Raw genomic sequence first — 21,764 nt, 5'->3', positions numbered from 1 at the left:
TGGTGCCCAAGGACGAGTGACGGTGATCTACCGCCTCTAGGGAGCTCTGGACGAGTAGCTCCGCCTGCTCTCCCTGAGTTGGCCCTCGCTTAGATCCACATCCTACACAAGACAAGACAAAACCCGGGCCTCCGCCGCAGGGAGCTGGGGAAGCACTGCCCTGGGACCCCCCACCCCGGGGTCCCCTCCGGGCAGGAACCCGGAGAGCCGGAGACCGCATCGCAGGCGGGCACCGCGCGACTCTAGGGAGCAAGCAAGTCGGAGGCAGCTGGGGGCAGGGTCTGGGGTCGCGGCGGAAGCGCTGGGTGGGCGGAGCTTCCTGCGCACGCCCACTGCGCACGCGCGCGTCGGTCCCTGACGTCACGTCCGGCGGCCGGGGTGGCGGCAGCGTGGGGTCGGGGCTCCGGGGCTGGCCGGGTGCGGGCAGGTTTCCCGGCTGCCTCCCCGCGCCGGGTGGGCCGCGCCCCTCGCTTGCTGGCCCCCGCGGTGCCCGCCGGCCAGTCAGCGCGCCCGGCCGGGTTTCCGCTGCCTCCCCGGGACCTCTCAGTGTCAACCCGTGTGTGCTCCCACTCCTGGAGGTGAAGCATACCTGGTGGGGACAGCGGGACCGACCGTCTCGGGCCGAATGGCTTTACCTTTCCCGTCGGGCGGACTCTCACGGCGGGAGGTGTAATGGACAGTATTTCCTCCAAAAGGGCCTTTGCCTTAGTAGTGCAGTCTAGAATGGCTGTCCTCAGGCACCAGGACCTTCTGGATGTGCAGCTGTTTGAATGCTTTTAAAAAATAAATCTTCAAACTCATTTTGCATGTCAGTGAGTTAGTCGTTTTTGTTTTTTAAACATCTGATCGGTCGTCAAAGCTCAGAGATCTTTAGAATTGCTTTTCCTAAACGGATCCTAATCTTTCTTGTATCCGAATCGGTTCAGAGGATATCTGTTCTGCAACGAAGAAACCCCTTCCTGGTCACTGGGGACGTCTAAAGACTTTAATTTCTGAAGACTTACTCTTTTTTGTACCAGCATTTTAAGCAATTGGGTGAGGCAGTGGATTACGTTTTTGGAAAGTGCATTACAATTTTACTCTTCTTGAAACAACTTACTTCCGTATTTTCTTGATTTACCATCAATATTGTGAAGTCTATTTTGAAAGAACTGGAGACCACTGAGCAGTTCGAATTCTCATGCCAGATTTTAAATCCTTTTTTCTGCCTCTAACTCTGGTATCACTTGTCAACCGCCTAGATTCCTTACCCTTTTCTGGTTATAATTTAATGCTGTTTATCTGTTGTAGGTTTTGAATTTTGATAATTACATTTGATAGTACTGAGAAATAAGGGAGGGACTTTTTACTTTTACAAAATATCTCATTTGCAAAATGTCCATTTTAGAAGCACAGCTAAGGAATCTTAGCTAGGATCTTATTATAGAAAGATAGCCATTGCTAACATTTTGAAAAATAATCTTAATTTTAAAAATTCAATCTTTTGCGAAAACAAAACCAGATTTATAGTATATACTGTTTGGTAACCCCTTCTGATAACATCTTATATGGTCTTCCCATTTTTACTAATGTTTTTTCTTTGCACATTCATAATAGATATAGACTATTCCATTGTGCTAGGAGCTCTAATAAGTAAATTAGGAACCCTAGTGCATAAACCTTGTGCCATCTATTTAAGCAGAGGATTGTTGACTTTTATTTTGGTTTTTGATCAAGGTGCATGGACGAAATGGTATTAGAATTGTGTGAGTGGAAAGATTTAATATTGAGTCCTGTGCAAAGGCAGGCAGTTTATCCACCTAATTGAAAAGGTAGAGAAAATGATTGAAAAATTGTCTAATTTTTCATTCTTTGTTTCTTGGCTTACTCCCCCCGACCCCAATCTCTGTCTCTTTCTCTCCTCCAAGAATGAAACATGACTGAGGACTCTCAGAGAAACTTTCGTTCAGTATATTATGAGAAAGTGGGGTTTCGAGGAGTTGAAGAAAAGAAATCACTGGAAATCCTTCTAAAAGATGATCGTCTGGGTGAGTTTTACATGTTCAATCAAGCTTATAGGTTCTCAGTCATTCTAGGTACTGTGAAGTAAATATACCTTAAAGAACATCCAGGGGCACAAAGCCCAGGGCTCAATCCCAGTACCACTACCACTACCACTACCACAAAAACAAAAACAAAAACGACATCCAGGATGTTGCTTGGTGTTTTTGTTAGTGATATGATGACAGAATGGTATATTTTGAAAAACGTTGTGGATTTTTCAGATTTATATTTCCCTGAGAGCCAGAAGTTTTTGCAAGCCCTCTTAAAAAGTCAAGATTCTTTTTTTCTTATTAAGCCTGTTCTTGAATTTCAGATATGTCATCATAACTTCTAGATAAACTTTTGCAACAACTCCAGTCATGATATTCTTTTATGGAAATATTAAGGCTACATTATATATTGACATTTTAGTTTATTTTAGGCTAGTAATAATAAAGCCCATTGTTGATCAAAGAGGAACAAGCTGAACCATAGTTAAAAATAATACTTTATTTGCATACAGTAGTTTTTGTTTGTTTGTTTGTTTGTAGGGCTAGATTAAATCAAGATCCTTGTGCATGGTAGGCAGGCAGGCCACCACTGAGTTAGATCCTCAGCCCATCTAGAATGCTTTTAAAGTTTCAAAAATTTTTACCACCTGGTCATTAATCCTCACTATATAGTCTGTGTTTTAAGTATGGCTGGCATTAATCTCCTTTCATAAGTAGAGGAATAGAGGGCCATGCTGCTAAGTATAATTTATTGGGATTTGAGGCTTACTATGCCACTACTAGCTATATTAATGTGGTGAAGTCACTTAACTACCTTGAGAGTCAGTTTCTGCATCTTCAGAATCATTACTACTCAACATACTTGTAGTATGGTTTAAATGAAATAAATCTATGATTTTAACTACTACCAGTATTACAGCTAGTGTAGTAATATATGCCAAATGCATCTCTTGTGCCATTACTTGTAATCGTTTTGAATTGCTTAGTTGTTGGAAGATCTGGTCTAGAAACCAAATCAATATTGCCTTTCCTAAATTTGCCTACGATATGGTCAACTTCCCCTGAAGAAATAACTACTTTCAGATTTAAAAAAGCGAAATGCACTTTACATACTGTTATGAGCATAAAAAGCATCTTACTACTTGTTTTGTTCTTCCTCTAGATACTGAGAAACTTTGTACTTTCAGCCAGAGGTTCCCTCTCCCATCCATGTACCGAGCATTGGTATGGAAGGTGCTTCTAGGTATGAAACCCAGGAGTTGGGAAATGTATCTAAAATTATCGAGTATTAGGATCATTTGTCATCCTACAGTCAGAAAAAGGAGGATTTGTTTGGGCCTGTTGCTGTATCTTGGGTCTTTCTCAGAAGGTAAAACCCTTTATGATGGTGACTTTAGTAGCAGTACATTAAGTATTACTCTTGAGTATCAGTTTATTAATAGTCCAAATAAAGTAATGTATGTTCCTGAAATAAGAAGTGGAAAGAACATTGGAGTAGGAGAAAAGAGAACTGGTCTTTGCTGTCAGCCAGGAAACTTGGAGAAAGACCTCCCTGGGCCTCAGTTAGGATATTGACCTATTACTTCTGAATTTCACCTTTAAATCTGTTAGATTCTGTGATTCTCAGTAGTGGAGGTATAACTTCCCTACTGAGTGCTATTGGGGTCAAAAGGAGTCACTCTGCTAGAAGTGTGAGTGAACCACTTTCAGTGATGAGTGACTGAATGAGGAGAACTGATTTGCTTAGTTTCTCTGGAAGAAAAGGTACAAAAGCTACCTGGCAGCATCCCTTGGAGCCCAAGATTTTTTTCCTTGTCATTACTGAGCCTGCTGAAGTATATAATCTACATTCATAACCACCTTCCATTTTTTCTTAAAAAAAATTCAAGTTTTTCAACTCTGAGATAGCAGTGCTTTATAAGGAATATGAACTATTGCTAGGCATCCCTGTGTGCCTGTCACTAAGCTGAGTAGTGTACATACACTATGCAGAGTAATCCCAGAATCCCCTGAGGTAGGCCTCTATATCCCAATTTTAAGTGTGCAGAAAATGACTTGCCTAATACTTTACAGCCCCTGTAAGTGGATAAAGTTAGGGTTCAAGCTTGTTTGTAGAACTCATTTGAAGAACTCATTAGATTATGAACCTCACTTTCTTTTTAAGATGTAGTATATTTTCAGGACTTGAGAAACCCGCAGCCCTAAGTGTGGTTGTGTAATATGGAGGCAGCAAAAGAACACCGTCTAGAAAATAACATGATGACATTTTTCTTGTGCACCTTGGCAGCCTTTGTGCACTTGTATGTTAGGTAGGTCACTATGCAGTTACGATCTACAGATGTGAGGACAGCTATTTGAGTTTTGTCAGGGTGTTTTTTCTTAAATCTTGATGTGTCCAATGGCCCTCAAAATAAATGCCTTCTAAGAGTGGGTTTTAGGTGGCAGTGTTGGCAGGGTTGAGTTCTGCTGAGAAGGACCACGTGTCTTTTTAGTGACTCCAGTGGATTAGTGGGGGTCGTGCCCTTGTGCTCTGCAGCATTCCTGAGCACCAGGGCCTGTCTGGCTTATCCTTGCCTCTGTTTTTCTTACCTTTATCATGTAAGTCATTGCTCTGTTTGGAGCTAGAGGAATTTAGAACTGTCCCATTGTGAAGAGCTCTTCTTAGCACAGATTTTTGATTGCTCAGGGATCTTTGAATGCTGGTGTCCTGGTAGCATTTTAGGTAAATGTTAGAAAAAGACATTTTAGAACCAACTCTTAGAAAAGAGGTTTGAGATTTAACATGGGAAACATTGTGCTACTGCTAGTAGTGAAAGGAAGGTTCAGCTACAGCCATCTCATCTGTATTAGCCCAGATGTGTAGGACTCTTCAGTGTATCCCCACTTCTCTGAAAGCCTGGCCTGGAGCCCTGCAGCTATGGTGAATACAGGTTTATGTTAGGAAAAGGAACATTTAAGCAGGTTTTTTAGCTAGAGACTTTTGAGCTTATCTACTGTTGTTTCCAGAATGTTCTTTGGAATATTGGATCTGTGGTGCTTTGAAGAGGAAGCCATAGTCAAAATACATTTCCTAGCTTAGCCTGTGCAGGTACTCTCTGCAAGCCTCATGTATACTGATCTGTGCATTCATCACAACAGCTGTATAGAATTAGGTGTACTGTTCCCATCATTCAGATGGGGAAGCTAAGGCATATGGAGATGGAGGAAATTGCTGTAGGTTCCCCCACTCAGTTAATTGTACAGCAAGAAATTAAACCCAGGAACTTCGGCTCCATAGTCAGTGCTTCTATACAGCCTGGTTCATTTAGTGGGGCTGGAATAAGTAACTGTTTTTCTTTATGGCAAAACTGAAAGCCTTGACAATTCATTGTTCTCATATGTACTTAACAGTGGTACCCTGTTCTTATGATGAGTCTTGGGGTGCTGATTCTGCAGAGAATGTTCAGTTAAGTGTTTGTCCCACTTCCTGCCTCTGATCGATGAGGAGACACATGCAGGGGACTGACATGGTTGCGAGAGCCCTGCTGTTAGCAGACCTGAAGAATACCCTGGTGTTACTGAGGTCCTGTCCGGCGCTTCCTCCATGGTTTTTCCTACCATTTGCTTGGGGTGGGGGAAGCTGTGGTTCTTGTGCCAAAGCTAATAAGCAGACCCCATGTTTAATGGGGTAATGAGCATAAAATGTCATGACGATGTAGTGTAAGGTGACCTCATCAATAAAACTCAGGGACTTCTGTGACCCTGAACATTTGATACTTTGTGAACAAGTTTAGCTACTGGGAAAAAGAAGGATTGGGCAAACTGTTGGTGTTTCTGGCGTACAGGAGGCCAAGGGCCAAATCTGGACAGAGGCCTTTAAAGCTAAAGGTGGCTCCAGCTGACAGCCTAAATTGAGTGAAACCATTATTATAATTGATTTGGTTATTATCTTGAAATCATGTGGCATACTTATTCAAAAGCTTTGGTGATGTCATTTCATTTCTCTTTAATGCCAGTGATGCGTATCATTCAGATGTTGATAGCATTTAACATTTCAGATTGTTACAGTGAGAAATTATAAAGACTCTATAAAGTAATTAAATATTTGTGTGGATTCTAGTGTGGTTGTGATGGACTGCTTCATATACAGTTCTTTTAATACAGGAGAGATCTGAAGTGGTGTCTCAGGGTTTGGCCTTTGTTTTCGTTCTGGGTCTCTGTGTAGGGATCCTGCCTCCACACCATGAGTCCCATGCCCAGGTGATGATGTACCGCAAGGAACAGTACTCTGATGTCCTTCACGCTCTGAAAGTCGTTCGCTTCGTCAGTGACGCCACGCCTCAGGTTGAAGTCTATCTCCGCATGTATCAGCTGGAGTGTGGGAAGTTGCCTCGAAGCCCCTCTTTCCCACTGGTTAGTGGTCACTTTTGCTCAACACCTAGCTCAACTCTTGAGTGTCCTGTCTGGCCAGCCTTTGATTTCATTAGATTTTGCCTTAGCAGCTTTCACTGGCTGCCCTTTGGGAGTAGAATGAACAACACATCTTTACCTGGTGTCCATGATCTTACACGTTCTGACCTTGTCTACCTTTTTTAAAATACAGTTTATTTTTAAATATAGTCATATATTCATATATTACTTATCAGCAGGGATGCATTCTGAGAAATGTGTTGTAAGGCAATCTTGTCATTATGCAAACATTACCAAGCGTGTTTACTCAAAGACTGCTGTGACCTTCCTAGGCAGTTTAATCTTATGGGCCCACAATCATGTATTGGGTCCCTTGTTGATGGAAACGTGATTATGTGGCACGTGAATGTAATTACAAACCTATAGAAAAGTTGCGAGAATACTGTCAAGAATTCTGGATACCTTTTATCCTGATTCCCAATTGTTAACATTTCATGACATCTGCTTTGTCATGTTTCCTGTGTGTCTACCGATACTCCTTTTATTAAACCGTTTGAGAGTAAGATGTGGACATGATGCACTGTGACCTCAGATTTCTTCACTGTATACTTCTTAAAGACAAAGACACCCTTATAAAATAACCATAGTACAGTCATAACCAAGAAGTTAACACTGATAGAATATTTACATCTAATCTACAGACTCCATTCAAATTTGACAATTGTCCCAGTAACTCCCCTGTCACAAATAAACAAAGTTCTGGTTGAGGATGGATCTTGGATTATGATGCATTGAGTTGTCATGTTTCTTTATTACCTTCCTGATGGGACAGTTTCTTCAATTTTTCTTCTCGTTCATTCCCTTGACATTTTGAGGGGTGTAGGCCATTTTTGTAGAAAGCCCCTCACTTTGGGTCTGGCTGGTGCTTCCTCTGGACTAGATCCAGGTTGTTCACTTCTGGTGGAAATGCCACACGGGTCCTGCTGTGTCCTTCTCAGTGTAGCATATCGGGAGCCACAGAATGTGGACTTGTCCCATGAGAGGTGACGCTAGCTTTGATCACCTGGTGATGGTGTGCCTACTGGGTTTTCCACTGGAAAGTTATTGTTCCCTTTGTAATTATTATTTCCCTTTGTTGAGAGACTATAAAACTACTTCATAATTTTTTCTTATTAAACTTTTACCTAATTGTTGATGATTTCAGGAAATTTTTATATTTTAACATTTCATTTTTAAATACTTTTGGAAATAGAAAAAAGTCTTACAGCATCCCCATATGTCCTCACTCCGCATCCTCAAACGTGCCTTTCATCGCCTTGGTTTGGTGATTAAACCCAGAAGTTGGCTACAGCGCTACTCTAGGTCTGTCCTGTAGACCTCGTTGTCTACTCATGCCATGTCGTGGTCTTCTTTAATCCAGAAGTTTCCACAGTCTCTTGCTCTTTTACGATCTTAAAACTTTTGAAGAGTGCTGGCCAGGAGAGCTTTTCTGAAAACACCTGAGTTTGTCTGATGTGCCCTCATGGTTAAATCATGTGGTGCATTGTTCAAGAATGTCACACAAGTGGGATGCTGTCCTGTGGTGGCTTTGATCACTTGGTGAGGGTGGTGTCTGCCAGCCTTCACTGCCATGTTACTGGTTCCCTCCTTGTAATTAATAGGTAACTTGTGGCCAGGTTGCTTGTACATACCCACCAACTGATAATTTTTTGCCTGAAATAGTTTTTAGTCCTCCGATTGCCAAATGGTGGTTTTCTAACTCCCTCATTCCTTTGCACTTATTAGTTGGTTTTCTTCTTTTAGGAGGACTCTTCTCCTCTCTTATTTATAGATGTCAGTGTGGATTTAAGGATCTTTTGTTATTTGATGGCCTATAATCTGTTATTGCCCTTATTTTTGTGCTCAGAATGTCCCAGATTCGGCCAGTGGAAGGGCCTTGCATTCAACATCTGTTTCACTTTGACACATTCTGTCATGTTGTGTGTTTCCTGACTTTCTGGCACAAGATGCTCCAGGACCTTCTTGAGCTTTCTGTGCTGCCGTTCTGGCACCAGCCATCTCTTTTTGCGGGGAGTGTGATATTTAGAGACCATGAACCTGGCACTAAATGTGCTCCTTTTCTCCTGGGCTCTCATTGTGTCTAGGCCCTCTGAGCAGACAGCTGGGAAATGCATGTCTCTGCACACACACACTCACCGATACTTACACTCGCTCATCAGGGGATGCGTGCTGGGGACTGAACGCAGTGCCTTACACATGCTGTGCCTGTACTCTGCCCCACACTCTGCTGTGGCCTCTGCCCGTCTCTTTCTATTTCTTTCTTTCATGTATGTATGTATGTATCTATCTTTCTATCTTAAAAACTCTGAGTTCACCTGCTGGGTCTAGTCCCAGTATCTCAGGTTCGTCTGACTGTTACCCCTTCCAGGCTCACAGCTCCCTTTGCTATTTTCACGTGGAAAGGCTCCCAGGATCCTCAGCATGTCTGCTTCTTAGCTCACTTCCCTGTATGTAACCAACACTATCAGCCCGCTCTGGCCCTGGCCCACAGGCCCCTTGGGCTCCTTGGCCCCGGCCCTCTGGGTGCAGGTGGTCCTGGATGCTTTACCACCTCCTTGGCCCTGATCTCTTGTCACCCCTTAAACCTCCTTGGCCTTAACTGCTTCCTCTCTTCAGCCCCACTGGCCACAGCCGCTATTTAAACCTCATCTGTCGCAAACCCTTTCCTCTGGTTACTTGGACTACTTTACTATTAGGAAAGAGAGCAGAGGAAGGAATAACCATAGATTTCAAACTCCGACTGTTGTGTTACAGTCCCCACTAGGTATTTTAACGAAGGTTTTATGTGTTTGGCTAACAGACTGAACTGTCCAAGCAGGGATTTGTTTGTGAGCTTGGCTGTTCTATAAACGTTCATTTTTATTGTAGATTGGGCTTTGACTTGTTTGCATTTCTCTAGTTAATGATGTGGAACCCATGGACAGAGCTAGTAAAGGTCATCCACTTCCATTAAGTTTGCCAAGAGACAAGGTCCCTAAAAAATAATTAGAACTTGCACAGGCTCCTGAAGTTTCTCTCCCGCTGCTTCAGGGGATCCCTAGCACCTAGTACACATGAACGTAGGTTAATCTGTTAATCTGTCAGCTCAAGAAACCTACGTGAGGGGTCGCAGCTCCCCCCACCGTCAGCCTCCACCCGACACCTTCATTGCAGTCTCGGGCACAGGTGCTACTGGAGTGTACTTTTCCGACTGTGCCACCACATGGGTCCCCTGGCATAGAGCCCCACTCATTTTTTTTTTTTTTTTTTAATCTGTGTGATTAAAACAAATGTAATGATGCTTGACTGGGAATATGGTTGGCTGAAGGACATTGGTCCTCTTCCCTTGAAGAGGGAGCAGTCAGGGACATGCCCACTCTGGGGCCACCTAGCACTGTGCCCAGGACTGCCTGGGAATCCCAGAAAGGAGACTTTTCTCCCTTTTTTTCTGTCCTTGGACACATTTTAAAAACCGCTTAGGGAAATTTATTCTCTATAATCCTAACTCTTGACATTTTATAGAATATTAACAAGTTGGAAGAAGCCCTAAAAATGAGAATTATATTAAAGTGGGACTTTTCAGGGGAGTAGAGTGACATTTAGTAGTTTCTTTTTAAGATCCTTCATCCGTGAAGTCTGCGGTGAAAATGTAAAACTTTTTGTAGATAATGATATTTTAAAACAAAATACATTTCCAAATAAGGTTCTAGTTTTATAAGATTACTCTGTTGAAATTTACTTGAGGGTTTACTTTCAGATCTGAGTGTTGATGCTTAGTTTGAGAAATGCCATTCTTTTGATTCCTAAAGTTCTGATTCTAAGGACATTAACTTTTTAGATGCTTAAAGGTCTAACAAAATTCTCGAGGCACGTATGGATGCTTTGAAATACAGTAAAACCTTAATCAGTCTCTTGGGTCCCGCAGAGAATTACTCTACTGCCAGTCTCTCTGGGTACTGCCAGGTTATCACAGCTGTTTGAAGAATTTCCATCCAGCTCTGAGAATATTTTTGGATGGAGAGTCAGTGCCTTGCTCATAATTTACGTTGACTTTGTGATGGGTTTAGTGTAGGCAGTTGCAGAATCTGTGTGCTCAACCTGAAAACTAGCTGTTGATGACAACACTAATCAAAATGGATTCCTCTGGTAGCCTGTGCTTATCGCCCCTGTGCTCTGCTCTTTACTGATGGACTCTGCTTTTTGATCCCACTTTGCTTTATGAATGCAGTCTCTTCAAAATTTAGGAGGCAAAGTTTCCTTTTTTTTTTTTTTTTTAAAGAAACGTGTCTTCCTCCCTTCTGCCTCACTCTTGAGATTTATTACTAATCTTGCAGGAGCCAGAGGATGAAGTATTTCTTGCCATTGCTAAAGCCATGGAAGAGATGGTGGAAGACAGTGTTGACTGTTACTGGATCATCCGATGCTTCATGAACCAGTTAAACAACAAGTACCGAGATTCTTTACCCCACCTGGTGAGGGGTTGTTTTGTTTTATTTGGGGCTTTTGTGGGGTGAGCAGGGGCCCTGGGGTCATCAGTGAATACTCTTACCTCCTGGTGTTGCTACAATTAGGAGTGAAGCCTCTATTGTAGGACTCAGCAAGCGTTTTCTGTAAAAGGCAGATGGCAAATATTTCCAGCTTGGTGGGCCAGATGGTCTCTGTCGTAATCAGGCAGCTCTGCTGTTGGAGCACAAAAGCAAACAGCGCCCTGGAGAGTGGTCAGGGCTGGGTATGTCCTGCTGCAGGCCAGAGTTTGCCACCCCTGCTCTGTGGTGTTCCCTGCCCTGTTCCAGAATCCACGGAATTTATTGAGAAGGATCTCTGTGTTAGTTAAGGCGTACATTTGCCTGTGTATAATGGAAAGTCTAAGCAACAGAAGCTGGTTTTCTCTCATGTAATTGGAAGTTAAGAGGTGAGGTAGACCAGAGCCGGGCTGTAGCACCATGGGGTAGACAGGACTCCTCCTGTTTTTTGCTCCAGAATTCTTCCTCTCCTGCTCACAGTGTGGCTGTTGGACTGACAGCTGTGCCATCCATGTTCTGGGCAGGAAGGAAGGGAAGGGAAAAGACAGAAATGCGGGAGGAACCGGGCATAGTGGTGGAGCCTGTCATCCCAGCCACTTGGGAGGCCAGGGCAGGAGGATTGCAAGTTCAAGGCCAGACTGAGCAACTTAGCAAGACTGTGTGTCAGAATAAAAGGGCTGGGATGTAGCCCAGTGGTAGAGCATTGCCTGGGTTCAAGCCTAGAATGGAAGAGGAAGGAAAGGCAGAGGAGGACGAGGGACAAGCCTGTCCAGCCAGCCACCCTTAAGCAGGTTTTCCTTCTGCATTTTTGCAGGGAGTCTTCTACATATGGTGGGGGTGCATCCCATAAACCCATGGAGCAGGGAGTCTTCTGTATATGGTGGGGCAGTAAACCCATGGAAGATGAGACCATCCTAAGTCAGGAGGCGTTTCATACACTGAACCTGCTGGACACCAGTGCTCCGCAGCCTAGTGCACGGAGTGTGGAGGTTTACCTTTGGGATGCTGGGGTGCCTGGGTGAGGGACCGTCGGACCATGTACTGATAGCCTGGGAAATGGTCAGATTCAGAATTTGAAGGACAGTTTCCACTAGATGCAAACCATTTTCGTAGCATCATAAAGTGGAAATATCTTAAGCCATCATAAATCAGGGAGAATCTCTGTTGCTGGCCTCCATCTGCTGTGAGTCTACCTGTGGAGTCTGGGAAACATGGTTTTTAAAAGCCTGGCACATTCTGGTCTCCTGTTAAAATTGGGTGCAGTTAGTGAGGAGGGGTGTGTGGATGCGGGGCAGGCCCCAGCTCTCTGGGCTGTGCCCTGGCTTGGGAATCCTGACAACAAAAGGGCACCGGCTTGAGGGGTAAGCCAGTCTCCCTCGGCCATTCTCGCTGCTGTTTCTCTCTTAGTTACCATGCGTGTAGGAATGAATCTTTTTTCTTCAGTCACTGAGTTGTTCATTTGAAGACTGTCCTGGATGTGGTGACTGTGCTATGGGGGCAGGGGACATGCGGGGCAGTGGTGGAGGCAGGTGAGCCCTGGGGATCCCTGCTTGAGTCCAGTGCTGACTCAGGGCCATGGGCGGGACCCTTCAGCTTCACGGAGCTTTTATGGGAACAGTTATTATGTATTTCAATTAAGTAAAATTTGATTTTAGAGTTCTAAAATTTGATCCACTGGTTGATTTCAGTAAAAATAATTGAAGCTTAGGATGGGAGCAGATGTGAGTATGCTAGTTGCCTAATGAAATCAGGAGGTCTCAATATACAAGGTTTAATTAGCTTTTCTGGTTTAGTATTCGAGTCAATGGTATTTCGATACTTTATGCTGTATTTTAGTAATTTTTTTTAGGGACATAAGTAGTATATGATACATTCTTAAAAGAAGTTAAATAGTCAAGATGAATCTCCGATTCCCTAGGTCTGTACCGCCCCCACCCCGTCAGGTCTAAGCAGTAACCTTGCTGTCACCGGTGAGTATTCCTCCAGACTGCCAGGCACACACACGTGTAAAGTGACTTTAAAAAGCACGCAAGTAGCTTCACTCACGTACGTGTGGCCCTATAGTTCTTTTTTTTGTTTTTGTTTTTAACTTAATACTTAGGGAACTCTGTTTCCAAGTAGGTTTAGTTAAATCACTAGTTTTCAGAACCTTCCTTTCAGTTTACCCGGAAGCTTTTAAACATTTCTGCCACCTTTTCTCCACCCAGACCAGTTAAATCAGAATCTCTAGGGCTGGGGCCCTGGGATTCTAACTTTTTAAAGGCCGGAGGCAGTTCTGAAGCGAGAGCCCTTCCCGTGGAGCCCCGTGTCCTTCTGGCTGGCTCAGCGTTTCCTGTGTGAGTCGGGACAGTCAGCAGGACAGTCACAGGACAGGCCCGCACCGCAGGCACCTCCCCCGTGAGTTCCCTGTGTCTCCTCTAGGTGGGACTTGCAAGCCAGGGTGGAGTGAAGGGAGGCATGGTTAAAATCTGTTTCGACTTGCTAACATCTTAAACTTCATGTCACTTTATGCTCCCCAGACAGATTGAGGTGCCGTTTTCCATGTCAGTGCCCGCACCCGGTAGTGTCGCTCTCTGAAACGTTCGTCCCTCTGGTAGTGAGGTGCCGTCTCATTTTCAGTTGCGTACCTGCAGTGTGGAGAAGATGAGCAGCTTTGCATATTTCTATTTATTCTCTCCTCTCAAGAATTACCAGTGTCTTCTGGGTGTTTATCCTTCCCCTACTGCAGATGTTGGGGGTCCTCACCACCTGCTGCCTAGGATCTTAAGTTCTGATACAGTGGGGTTTGTCAGTATTCTTTTGCTTGTTTTATATCTTAAAACAACCTTTCCAAGGCCGTGATTTAAAAAATATCTTTTCTTTGTTTTCTCCTAATATTTTAAAAGTGCTTAACAGTTTCAGCTCAGTCTCCCTTAGCCAGGGGTTCCTCACTGCTGGTGTCAGGCAGCCATGGCGGCTCCACGGTCCTCCCAGCGCACCCCCTGCTCAGCCCTCACTGCGTCGTGCCCTCAGAATGATCTTCATGGCAGGGAGCGCTAAGCTTCCCTCGTTAGCATGTCTTCTCTGTGTACAGACAGGAGACTGAAGCACAGAGGAATCAGGCATTTGCCCAGGGTCGCACAGTAACTGGCAGAACACACTACTTAGCTGTTCATCTTTTTTGTTTTTTCTCACAGATTCAAAACGCCATCTTTACTCCGCACAGCATTTCTTGTATTTGTACCTCTTTCCTTTGAGTTCTCTTTTCCATTGAGTTATTTTTTCCTGGGCGAATACCACATAGTTATTTAATACAGCTTTCTAGCATATTTCAATAGCTGATAGGAAAAGTTCCCTCTTTCTTTTTCAAAAATACCTTGGTTATTCTTGAACTTTTGTTTCAGAAACGAATTTTAGAATAGGAAAAATGCTAATGTCCCATAAACCTCGATTTCCTCGTTGGTAAGAAAGGAGTTTATTTTAGTACGTGCAGTATGGTGCCTGGCACAGTTTTCTTGAAGAGGTCTTTGGACCGTGTAAGAAAAGCTCAGCTTCCTCCTGTTGCTGCTTGATTCGGGCCGCAGCGATCTTGTTCCAGCTGTGCCGACTGCATCTCAAAATTCCCCACCGTGTCGCGGTGCGTCTCTCCCTCGCGCTCTTCTCAAAGCAGGGTTTCTGTCCTGGTCTGCTCTCTTCTATTTTCGTAGTTTGACCAAAGAAATTTGTGCTCACAAGGTGCAGGCTGTTTTCCAGTTCTGGGGAACGCGAGGGTGGCCGGCAGTGACTCACTCGTCGCGCGGTGTTCTTGTCCCTGGGATGGCACCATGGCTTCCTTCCCACAGGCCTCCGGGGTCGCTCTTTGGCAAGGCCTCTTGTGGGCACGGAGAGTGGAGGCCAGCCTGAGTCACGTGGCGGGGGCTCTTCACCCAGACTCAGTTACTTCAGTCCCCAGAGCGCGTGAGCGGTCTTCCCCGCTGCCGTCACCCCGCCTTACAGCAGCCAGACGGGAGGCGTTCAGAGGAGCAGGGGCAGCCTCTCCTCAGTTTAGTATGAATTCCTCTCAGGGTAGGTAAGTTGCTCTTTTGTCAGGTTCGCCTTCTGTTGCTGATGGGTGCTCTAAATGTCTTCACCAAGTTAAGAATTTGGGGGCATGGAAATATTGGAAAAAATTTAATGGAAAAATTTAGAACCTAAAGGTTCAGTGGTAACAGAATTATGATTATAATAGATTATATCTATCATTTGCTGAGTGCAAAAATATCAGGCAATATAAATATTATCTCCTCCCATTAAAAATATATACATTTGTATTCGAATTCACCTGCTTTCTCAGCTTAAGCGGTAGCATGCAGTATGTATTCTTTCCCCTCCTGCCGTTTAGCCTGGTGTGTGCTGGCGATCCTACCATAGTAGGTGGTAGAGATACTCCATATTTCTTTTCATGGTTGTGTACTACTCCATTGTGTATATATTCCCTGGTTTATTCGGCCTGACCTCTGTTGGCCACTTGGGGTGTTCCCAGCCTTTCACTTGTATACAGTGTTACAGATGAGCAGTTTCGTGCCTGCATCTCCTCACGTTTGCCAGTATAGTTTGGTATAAATTTCCTAGAAGCGGATTGACTGGATCAACGGGTAAATGCATATATTCCTTCCAGTTCCCCTCACAGAGCTCAGTCTTCAGCACCCTCATGCTGATCCACGCAGCCAGCTCCCTTGGCGGGTGTGCTCAGTCTTTTGGAGTTCTGCCTCCCTTGGGGTGAACCGCACCTCAGCGCAGACAGGTTGTTTCCTTAGACACCCAGAGACCCCTCCCATGTGGGAGGCGGCAGTGTGCGTTGTCCTCTGTACAGTGCTTGTCTCTCTTCCTCCCTGTGTTTACAAGCTCTGTGTAGGGACAGTAACCCTTTAGGTACTTATTAACCTGTGAAAAAGCTACAATTTGTTGAATACAAAAAGCAGAATCTTAAAATGTGTATTCAGTACAACCCCAACTAGTGACACACAGAAGTGTGTGTGTGTGTGTGTGTGTGTGTGTGCAGGGGACAAGTGGATGTGTGTGTGTGTGCTGGGAACAAGTGGATGTGTGTGTGTGTGTGTGTGTGCGCGCAGGGGAACAAGTGGATGTGTCTGTGTGTGTGTGTGTGTACGGGGGACAAGTGGATATGTGTGTGTGTGTGTGTGTGTGTGTGTGCGTGCAGGGAACAAGTGGATGTGTGTGTGTGTGTGTGTGCGCGCGCAGGGGAACAAGTGGATGTGTCTGTGTGTGTGTGTGTGTGTACGGGGGACAAGTGGATATGTGTGTGTGTGTGTGTGTGTGTGCAGGGAACAAGTGGATGTGTGGTGGGTGTGTGTGTGCTGGGTACAAGTGCATGTGTGTGTGCGTGCTGAGTACCAGTGGATTGTGTGTGTATGTGCCGGGTACAAGTGGATGTTTGTGTGTATGCCGGGAACAAGTGTGTGTGTGTGTGTGTGTGTGTGTGTGTGTGTTTAGGGGACGAGTGGATGTGTGTGTGTTTGTGTTTATATTTAGGGGACGAGTGGATGTGTGTGTGTGTGTGTTTAGGGGACGAGTGGATGTGTGTGTGTTTGTGTTTATATTTAGGGGATGAGTGGATGTGTGTGTGTGTGTGTTTAGGGGACGAATGGATGTGTGTGTGTTTGTGTTTATATTTAGGGGACAAGTGGATGTGTGTGTGTGTGTGTTTAGGGGACGAGTGGATGTGTGTGTGTGTGTGTTTAGGGGACGAGTGGATGTGTGTGTGTTTGTGTTTATATTTAGGGGATGAGTGGATGTGTGTGTGTGTGTGTGTTTAGGGGACGAGTGGATGTGTGTGCGCACACTCAGGACCAGTGGATGCAGACCCCATGACTAGTGGCTGTCATGGGGTAGTGTGATTAGAAGTGACCTTTATATCCTTCTTTATTCTTTTCTTCATTTTCAAGATTTCTTATGATAGCATATTATAAGTCAGCAGGAAATATTTATAAAATACCAGCAAAGAGATGAACCCTGAGTGATTACCAGTGCACTTCCACACTTCATATGAATTCATGACATTCGCTTCCTCAAATAATAATAATATATCTGGTGTTTTCCATGCCAAGTAAAGTTCTGAGTCCTGGAGGTCCTGAGCAAACAAGGTAGACATGCCCCCGCCCTCGACGAGCTTCTAGAAAAGACCAAAGAGTATAATCTAAAACTCCCCTTGATCGGTGCCTGTTTCCTGTGTGTGCTGACTTGTGGGTGGGACTCTGCTCGCAGTGAGGCCTAACGCGTCCAGTGAGACGCTGCCGGCCAGGGCCTGGCTCCGTGGCAGCGCTGGCCGGCATGTGCGGGCCTGGGCCTCCATCCCCAGCCCCACAGAATTCCCTCAAGGCGTGTGTTTTCACCCCTGCGCCAGGCCAGCCCACATTCTAGCGTCGGCCTGCCCTTTCGGCTTGTCTTCTGGGAACACCTGTTGAGAGGTGTGTTTAGTACTCTTGAGGAGCTTGGGGACTGTCACGGTGGAAAGTGTCAAGGTGTGGGGAAGTCGCAGAAACAGAAAGTAGTTAGAGAAACTCTGGAAGAGGGGCCAGTGGGCCAGCTGTTAATAGGGGGTCCCTCCTTGGCTGGCTCCTGTCCATTCTTCTGGGCTAGGGTTCTCCTGAGGGGCCCCGCATCTCATGCTTGCCCATCGCAGTGCTTAGCATCATGCTGTGTGTAGCTGCGTCTCTGGTCTGCTGTGGTCAGCCTGCCACTCCTTGAAGGCCGGGACTTGAGCTTGTCTTTTACCTGATTCCCGTACGTAGCACGTCTGCTTCAGTGGACACTGGAAAGGTTATGAATGGCTGCTTCTTTTGAAGTTTTTTAGTTTAGATGAACACAATACCTTTATTATTTATTTATTTTTATGTGGTGCTGAGGATCAAACCCAGAGCCTCACACATGCTAGGCAAGAGCTCTCCCTCGGAGCCACACCCCCAGCCCATGTTGGCTTCTTGGACGTTGCCCCTGGATTCTGTCTGTAGCTTCCCTCACCTGGGCAACTCTGCAAGACTTGGGGAGCCAACGGATCCAGCTATTCAGACCTGCTCTGGATTTGGGGTCCATTGGCTCAGAACGGACACTGAGGGGCAAACCCCAAGGTCCATACTCTCTGTGGTGAAGAATATACCAGATCGCATATCACCAAAGCAAATGGAAGTGTTTGTTACCAAATACACCAGGGGCCTTGCGTTATTCCTCTTCCAAGAAATTCCTGAGCAGGCATGTGTGGGTACAGTGCTCACCCTCTGGAAGTCCTGTTGGCCGAGGCTGCCTGGCCCTGGTGCACAGTGTGCTTAGGTCACAGGCTGCTGGGCACCTTCTTTTGTCTCTCTCTTCCTCCTCCACACCTTCATCCCCCTGTTTCTTTGACCTTACCTCTCCCTTACCCGTTCTCATCTGTATGTGCAGTTGACTGCTGCAGACCTGCCATTAATATCATGGCCTTTCTTAACTCCCAGAACAATTGAGCTTTGCTTTGGGACTTAGCGTTAGGCTGTTGAGTTGACTTAATGCAATATTGGGGTGACCAGCTCTTCTGTTTTGCCTGTAACTGTCCCAGGTGTAGTACCAAGAGTCTTGCATCCCCAGAAGCCCTCATTCCTAGAAGTAGGTTACTCTTATCTGGCACTGTCCTGGGCACCGCTTTGTCACATATTCCGGGACAGGGAGATTCTGAGGTTCCACTTTCTAGCACTTCCTTGCATTCGACTTGCATACTTTTGGACATGATGTCACAGGAAATGAGTAATCTGTCTTCCTGTTGAATCTCTAGCCAAAGGCTTTTGAACAATACTTGAATCTGGAAGACAGCAGACTGCTGAGTCATCTGAGGACATGTTCTGCAGTGTCCAGACTTCCTTATGAACTCTGGTTCAAGAGGTGCTTCGCAGGATGCCTGCCCGAATCCAGTTTACAGAGGCAAGTATTTTTTTCAGATAGACTAAAGACCTGGAGTCTGAGAAGAATCCTGGCTTTCATGTGCTCGTCCCTCGGCACGCAGATTTGCTTTAGAACGAGAGGGAGTTTGAAGCTGCATTCTCTAGCAGATGCTGTCTGCACATGATTTGCTTATTATTGAATATACACTTAGAAAAATGGAGGGTCCCTTTGTGTAGCTGTGCAGGAGTCACACCTGAAACGTCTCTAGGAGTTCACATAAGTGTGAACTCCTCTTTTCCAGAAGTCGGCAGATCCTAACCTAGCAGAAATCTTGGTCTTCCCTAGTTTCATCATGACATCTTTAAAGGAGGTGAAGGCAGAGATGGGAGGCATAAGCCCCTCTTCCTAGTCAGTGTTAGGCACGAGTTACAGGTATTTCTGAGCCCCAGCCCTACCCCTCAGGAGCTGATTGAGAAGAAAGGCTGTGCACAGAGAGCCTTAGAGTACACAGCGAAGTGTGCAGAGTGGAATACCAGCCTTCACAGTTCTAGCAACTATCAGAATAATCGTGTTAGATTGGTAATGATCAATAACTGGCTCCTAAGCCCTTGGAATCTGTTCAAGGAATCTGTCCCCAGATGGCAGTGAAGCTGACTTTGATCTCGTTTCTTGTGCTGCTTTTGTCGTTGTCCCTTGGCCTGTATGTAGCATGGGGTGTTAGCAAAGCAAGACCTTTGGTTTAGGACCTTCTTTTCTTCCATGAGGATGTCGGGCTTATAACAGGAGGGAGTGGGCCTTTGGCAGAGCCCTAGCAGAGCAGTGATTTTCAGTGAACTTTCCATTTTCCTTCTACTGCTGATTACGTCTAGAATAGATTTCAGTGGTCCATCTGTGTTGTTGTTTTTGATGATTATTTTGCAGTAGTTCTTATCTGAAGCTTATACTTAAAATAGGAGTAATGTGATCTTATTTTGTAATTTGAGATGTCTAGGTGAACATAAATTTCAAATTCATGTAATTTGATTTTATCTCCTTATTTTTGTAGGGTTTGGGATAAAGTTGTAAGTGGATCCTGTAAAATCCTAGTTTTTGTAGCTGTGGAAATTTTATTAACTTTTAAAATAAAAGTAATGGCTCTGAACAGTGCGGAGAAGATAACCAAATTTCTGGAAAATGTAAGTGTTCTTTATTTGATTCAGTTTTTTTGTTTTGGGGGGCTGTTTGTTGGTTTTGTTTTGGTGCTAGGGATTGAACCCAGGGCCTCCCACGTGGGAATCAAGTGCTCTACCACCGAGCCACACCCCAGCACCTGGATTCAGTTTTGAATCTAGAAATGAAGTCGGGTTAGCAAGGCAGATTTCCCATTGCATTAAATTATTTCAGAGAAATAATACAGTATTTTTTTATACCAAATGAAACAATTTTTTCCCTTGAAACATGTCCTTTCAAAGTTAGCCTTTAGATTATGATTTGCACGTCCCTCTCTGGGGGATATGGCCCCAGCAGCAAGGCCATTGCTCAGGTGTGCCCACTGGGTACCAGAGCCCCTTCTCCAAGTGACTGCCAGCAACATATCTGGAGAAGGGAGAAGTGAGATCTAGCTGTAATTTTTATCAATGATAAAAGAACCCTGGTGTCTTTGATTTTGTGCGCCCTTTCATTTCTGTTACTGTCTCTGGTGTGATCCCAGTAGGGTTAGTCACTGTGCCAAAGCGTTACCTAGTGCATGTTGAAAAAGACCCAAGTGAATCAGCTCTGCCCTCTCTAAGTGTCTTAGGATATCTTCTCCTGTGTGAGAAGCAGCAGTAAGGAGAGTTAGGCCTGCATGAATAACGTATCATAGATAGGACCCAAAATCCAGCCGCCTTTAAAAAAATTAATATTAACTTTTGAATAGTGGCCTGGAGAATAATTAGTACTGAGGAATTGTGTTCAGCAAAGGAATCATCAGCATTATCATAAACAGAGGCTGACAGCCAGGATCCGTGCTGAGACTTCTCATGATTCCTGCCAGCCTGTGAACAGCTCTGTGAAGTTGGGCTGTCCTTTCCCCCACTTTAGGGGCTCTGAGCCCACCCTGAGTCCCACAGTCAGTGGGCAGTACAGGATTTGAACCTGGCTCCCTGCTTGGGATGTTCTCAGGGGCTTGAAAACAGTCCTTTTATGCTACACTCTCTGAACAATACTACAAGCTCCTGGGGAAATCAGTTTTATCAGTGGCCAGTGCCTGAGAGGAGATCCCGAGTTACAGGCACAGACGTCTCACCAAGACTGGTTGCTCTTCATAGATTCCCCAGGACAGCTCGGATGCCATCGTGAGCAAGGCCATCGACTTGTGGCACAAGCACTGTGGGACCCCGGTACACTCAGCCTGAGCGCTCCTGACGACTGTGGACGGTCTGCCCCCTGGGCTCTTGGTCCTGTCACCTAGTCTACTGCACTGACTGAAAGGGTCGTCTTGCTGTGTTGCTCCAAGTGTCATTTTTTCCCCCAGTAAAATAATTTAATGAAAATACCTGGCGTGGCTGTGTTGTGGAGCAGCATCTTCAGGTTCCTGAAGTGCACAGTTCACTTCAGAAAAGTGTTTTTAGAGGGTTGTTAGGAAACGGCTCCCAGTTCTTGAAGCGGTCCTATCAGGGCATCGGGTGCCCGGGAGCAGAGGGCAGCCCGCCTGCCTCGCTCCAGTTAGCTGGTTGCTTTGAACCTCTATTCTGGAATAAAGAGCAGCTTCCTGGGGTTGACACCTCAGGTTGACTTTGTGGATGCAGAACTTGTCTAAGTCCAAGCTTCCCTCTCAGGCCTCGTCTTGCTAACTAGGCTTTACTAGTCCTTCCCCCTTTTTTCCTTTGTGGCAGCTGAACAAAGCCTTTATTGAACAAAATATGTCTGAATG

General features: G+C 45.2%; 1 protein-coding gene across 6 annotated transcripts; it reads left to right on the top strand.

Moving 5' to 3' along the window:
- The first annotated feature begins 100 nt into the window (after window positions 1-100).
- On the top strand, window positions 101-21,505 carry Tbc1d7 (TBC1 domain family member 7). Of its 6 annotated transcripts, none has more exons than XM_047557216.1 (9): window positions 347-578; window positions 1,717-1,811; window positions 1,908-2,027; window positions 3,196-3,276; window positions 6,238-6,425; window positions 10,796-10,933; window positions 18,765-18,910; window positions 19,917-20,046; window positions 21,160-21,489. In XM_047557216.1, the coding sequence occupies exons 3-9, from the start codon at window positions 1,916-1,918 to the stop codon at window positions 21,244-21,246; spliced, it is 882 nt and encodes a 293-aa protein (XP_047413172.1). In that variant the 5' UTR covers window positions 347-578; window positions 1,717-1,811; window positions 1,908-1,915; the 3' UTR covers window positions 21,247-21,489. The 6 variants fall into 6 exon arrangements, with proteins under 6 accessions (XP_047413174.1, XP_047413172.1, XP_047413169.1 ...); XM_047557213.1 differs by having other exon boundaries at window positions 347-1,035; XM_047557215.1 differs by lacking the exon at window positions 1,717-1,811 and having other exon boundaries at window positions 347-812.
- Window positions 21,506-21,764: the final 259 nt, after the last annotated feature.

This window comes from Sciurus carolinensis, chromosome 7, assembly GCF_902686445.1.
Source record: "Sciurus carolinensis chromosome 7, mSciCar1.2, whole genome shotgun sequence".
In the NCBI taxonomy this organism is placed as follows: domain Eukaryota; kingdom Metazoa; phylum Chordata; class Mammalia; order Rodentia; family Sciuridae; genus Sciurus; species Sciurus carolinensis.
Note: the sequence above shows the minus strand (reverse complement) of the source record. Positions and strands in the feature narration are given on the sequence as shown.

What these genes read in the sequence shown, in the direction of transcription:
- Tbc1d7 (XM_047557216.1), top strand. Translation starts at nt 1,916, where the DNA reads ATGACTGAGGACTCTCAGAGAAACTTTCGTTCAGTATATTATGAGAAA. An exon ending in CCCGAATCCAGTTTACAGAG is followed by an intron (nt 18,911 to 19,916) that starts GCAAGTATTTTT and finishes TTATTTTTGTAG; the next exon opens with GGTTTGGGATAAAGTTGTAA. An exon ending in TAACCAAATTTCTGGAAAAT is followed by an intron (nt 20,047 to 21,159) that starts GTAAGTGTTCTT and finishes TGCTCTTCATAG; the next exon opens with ATTCCCCAGGACAGCTCGGA.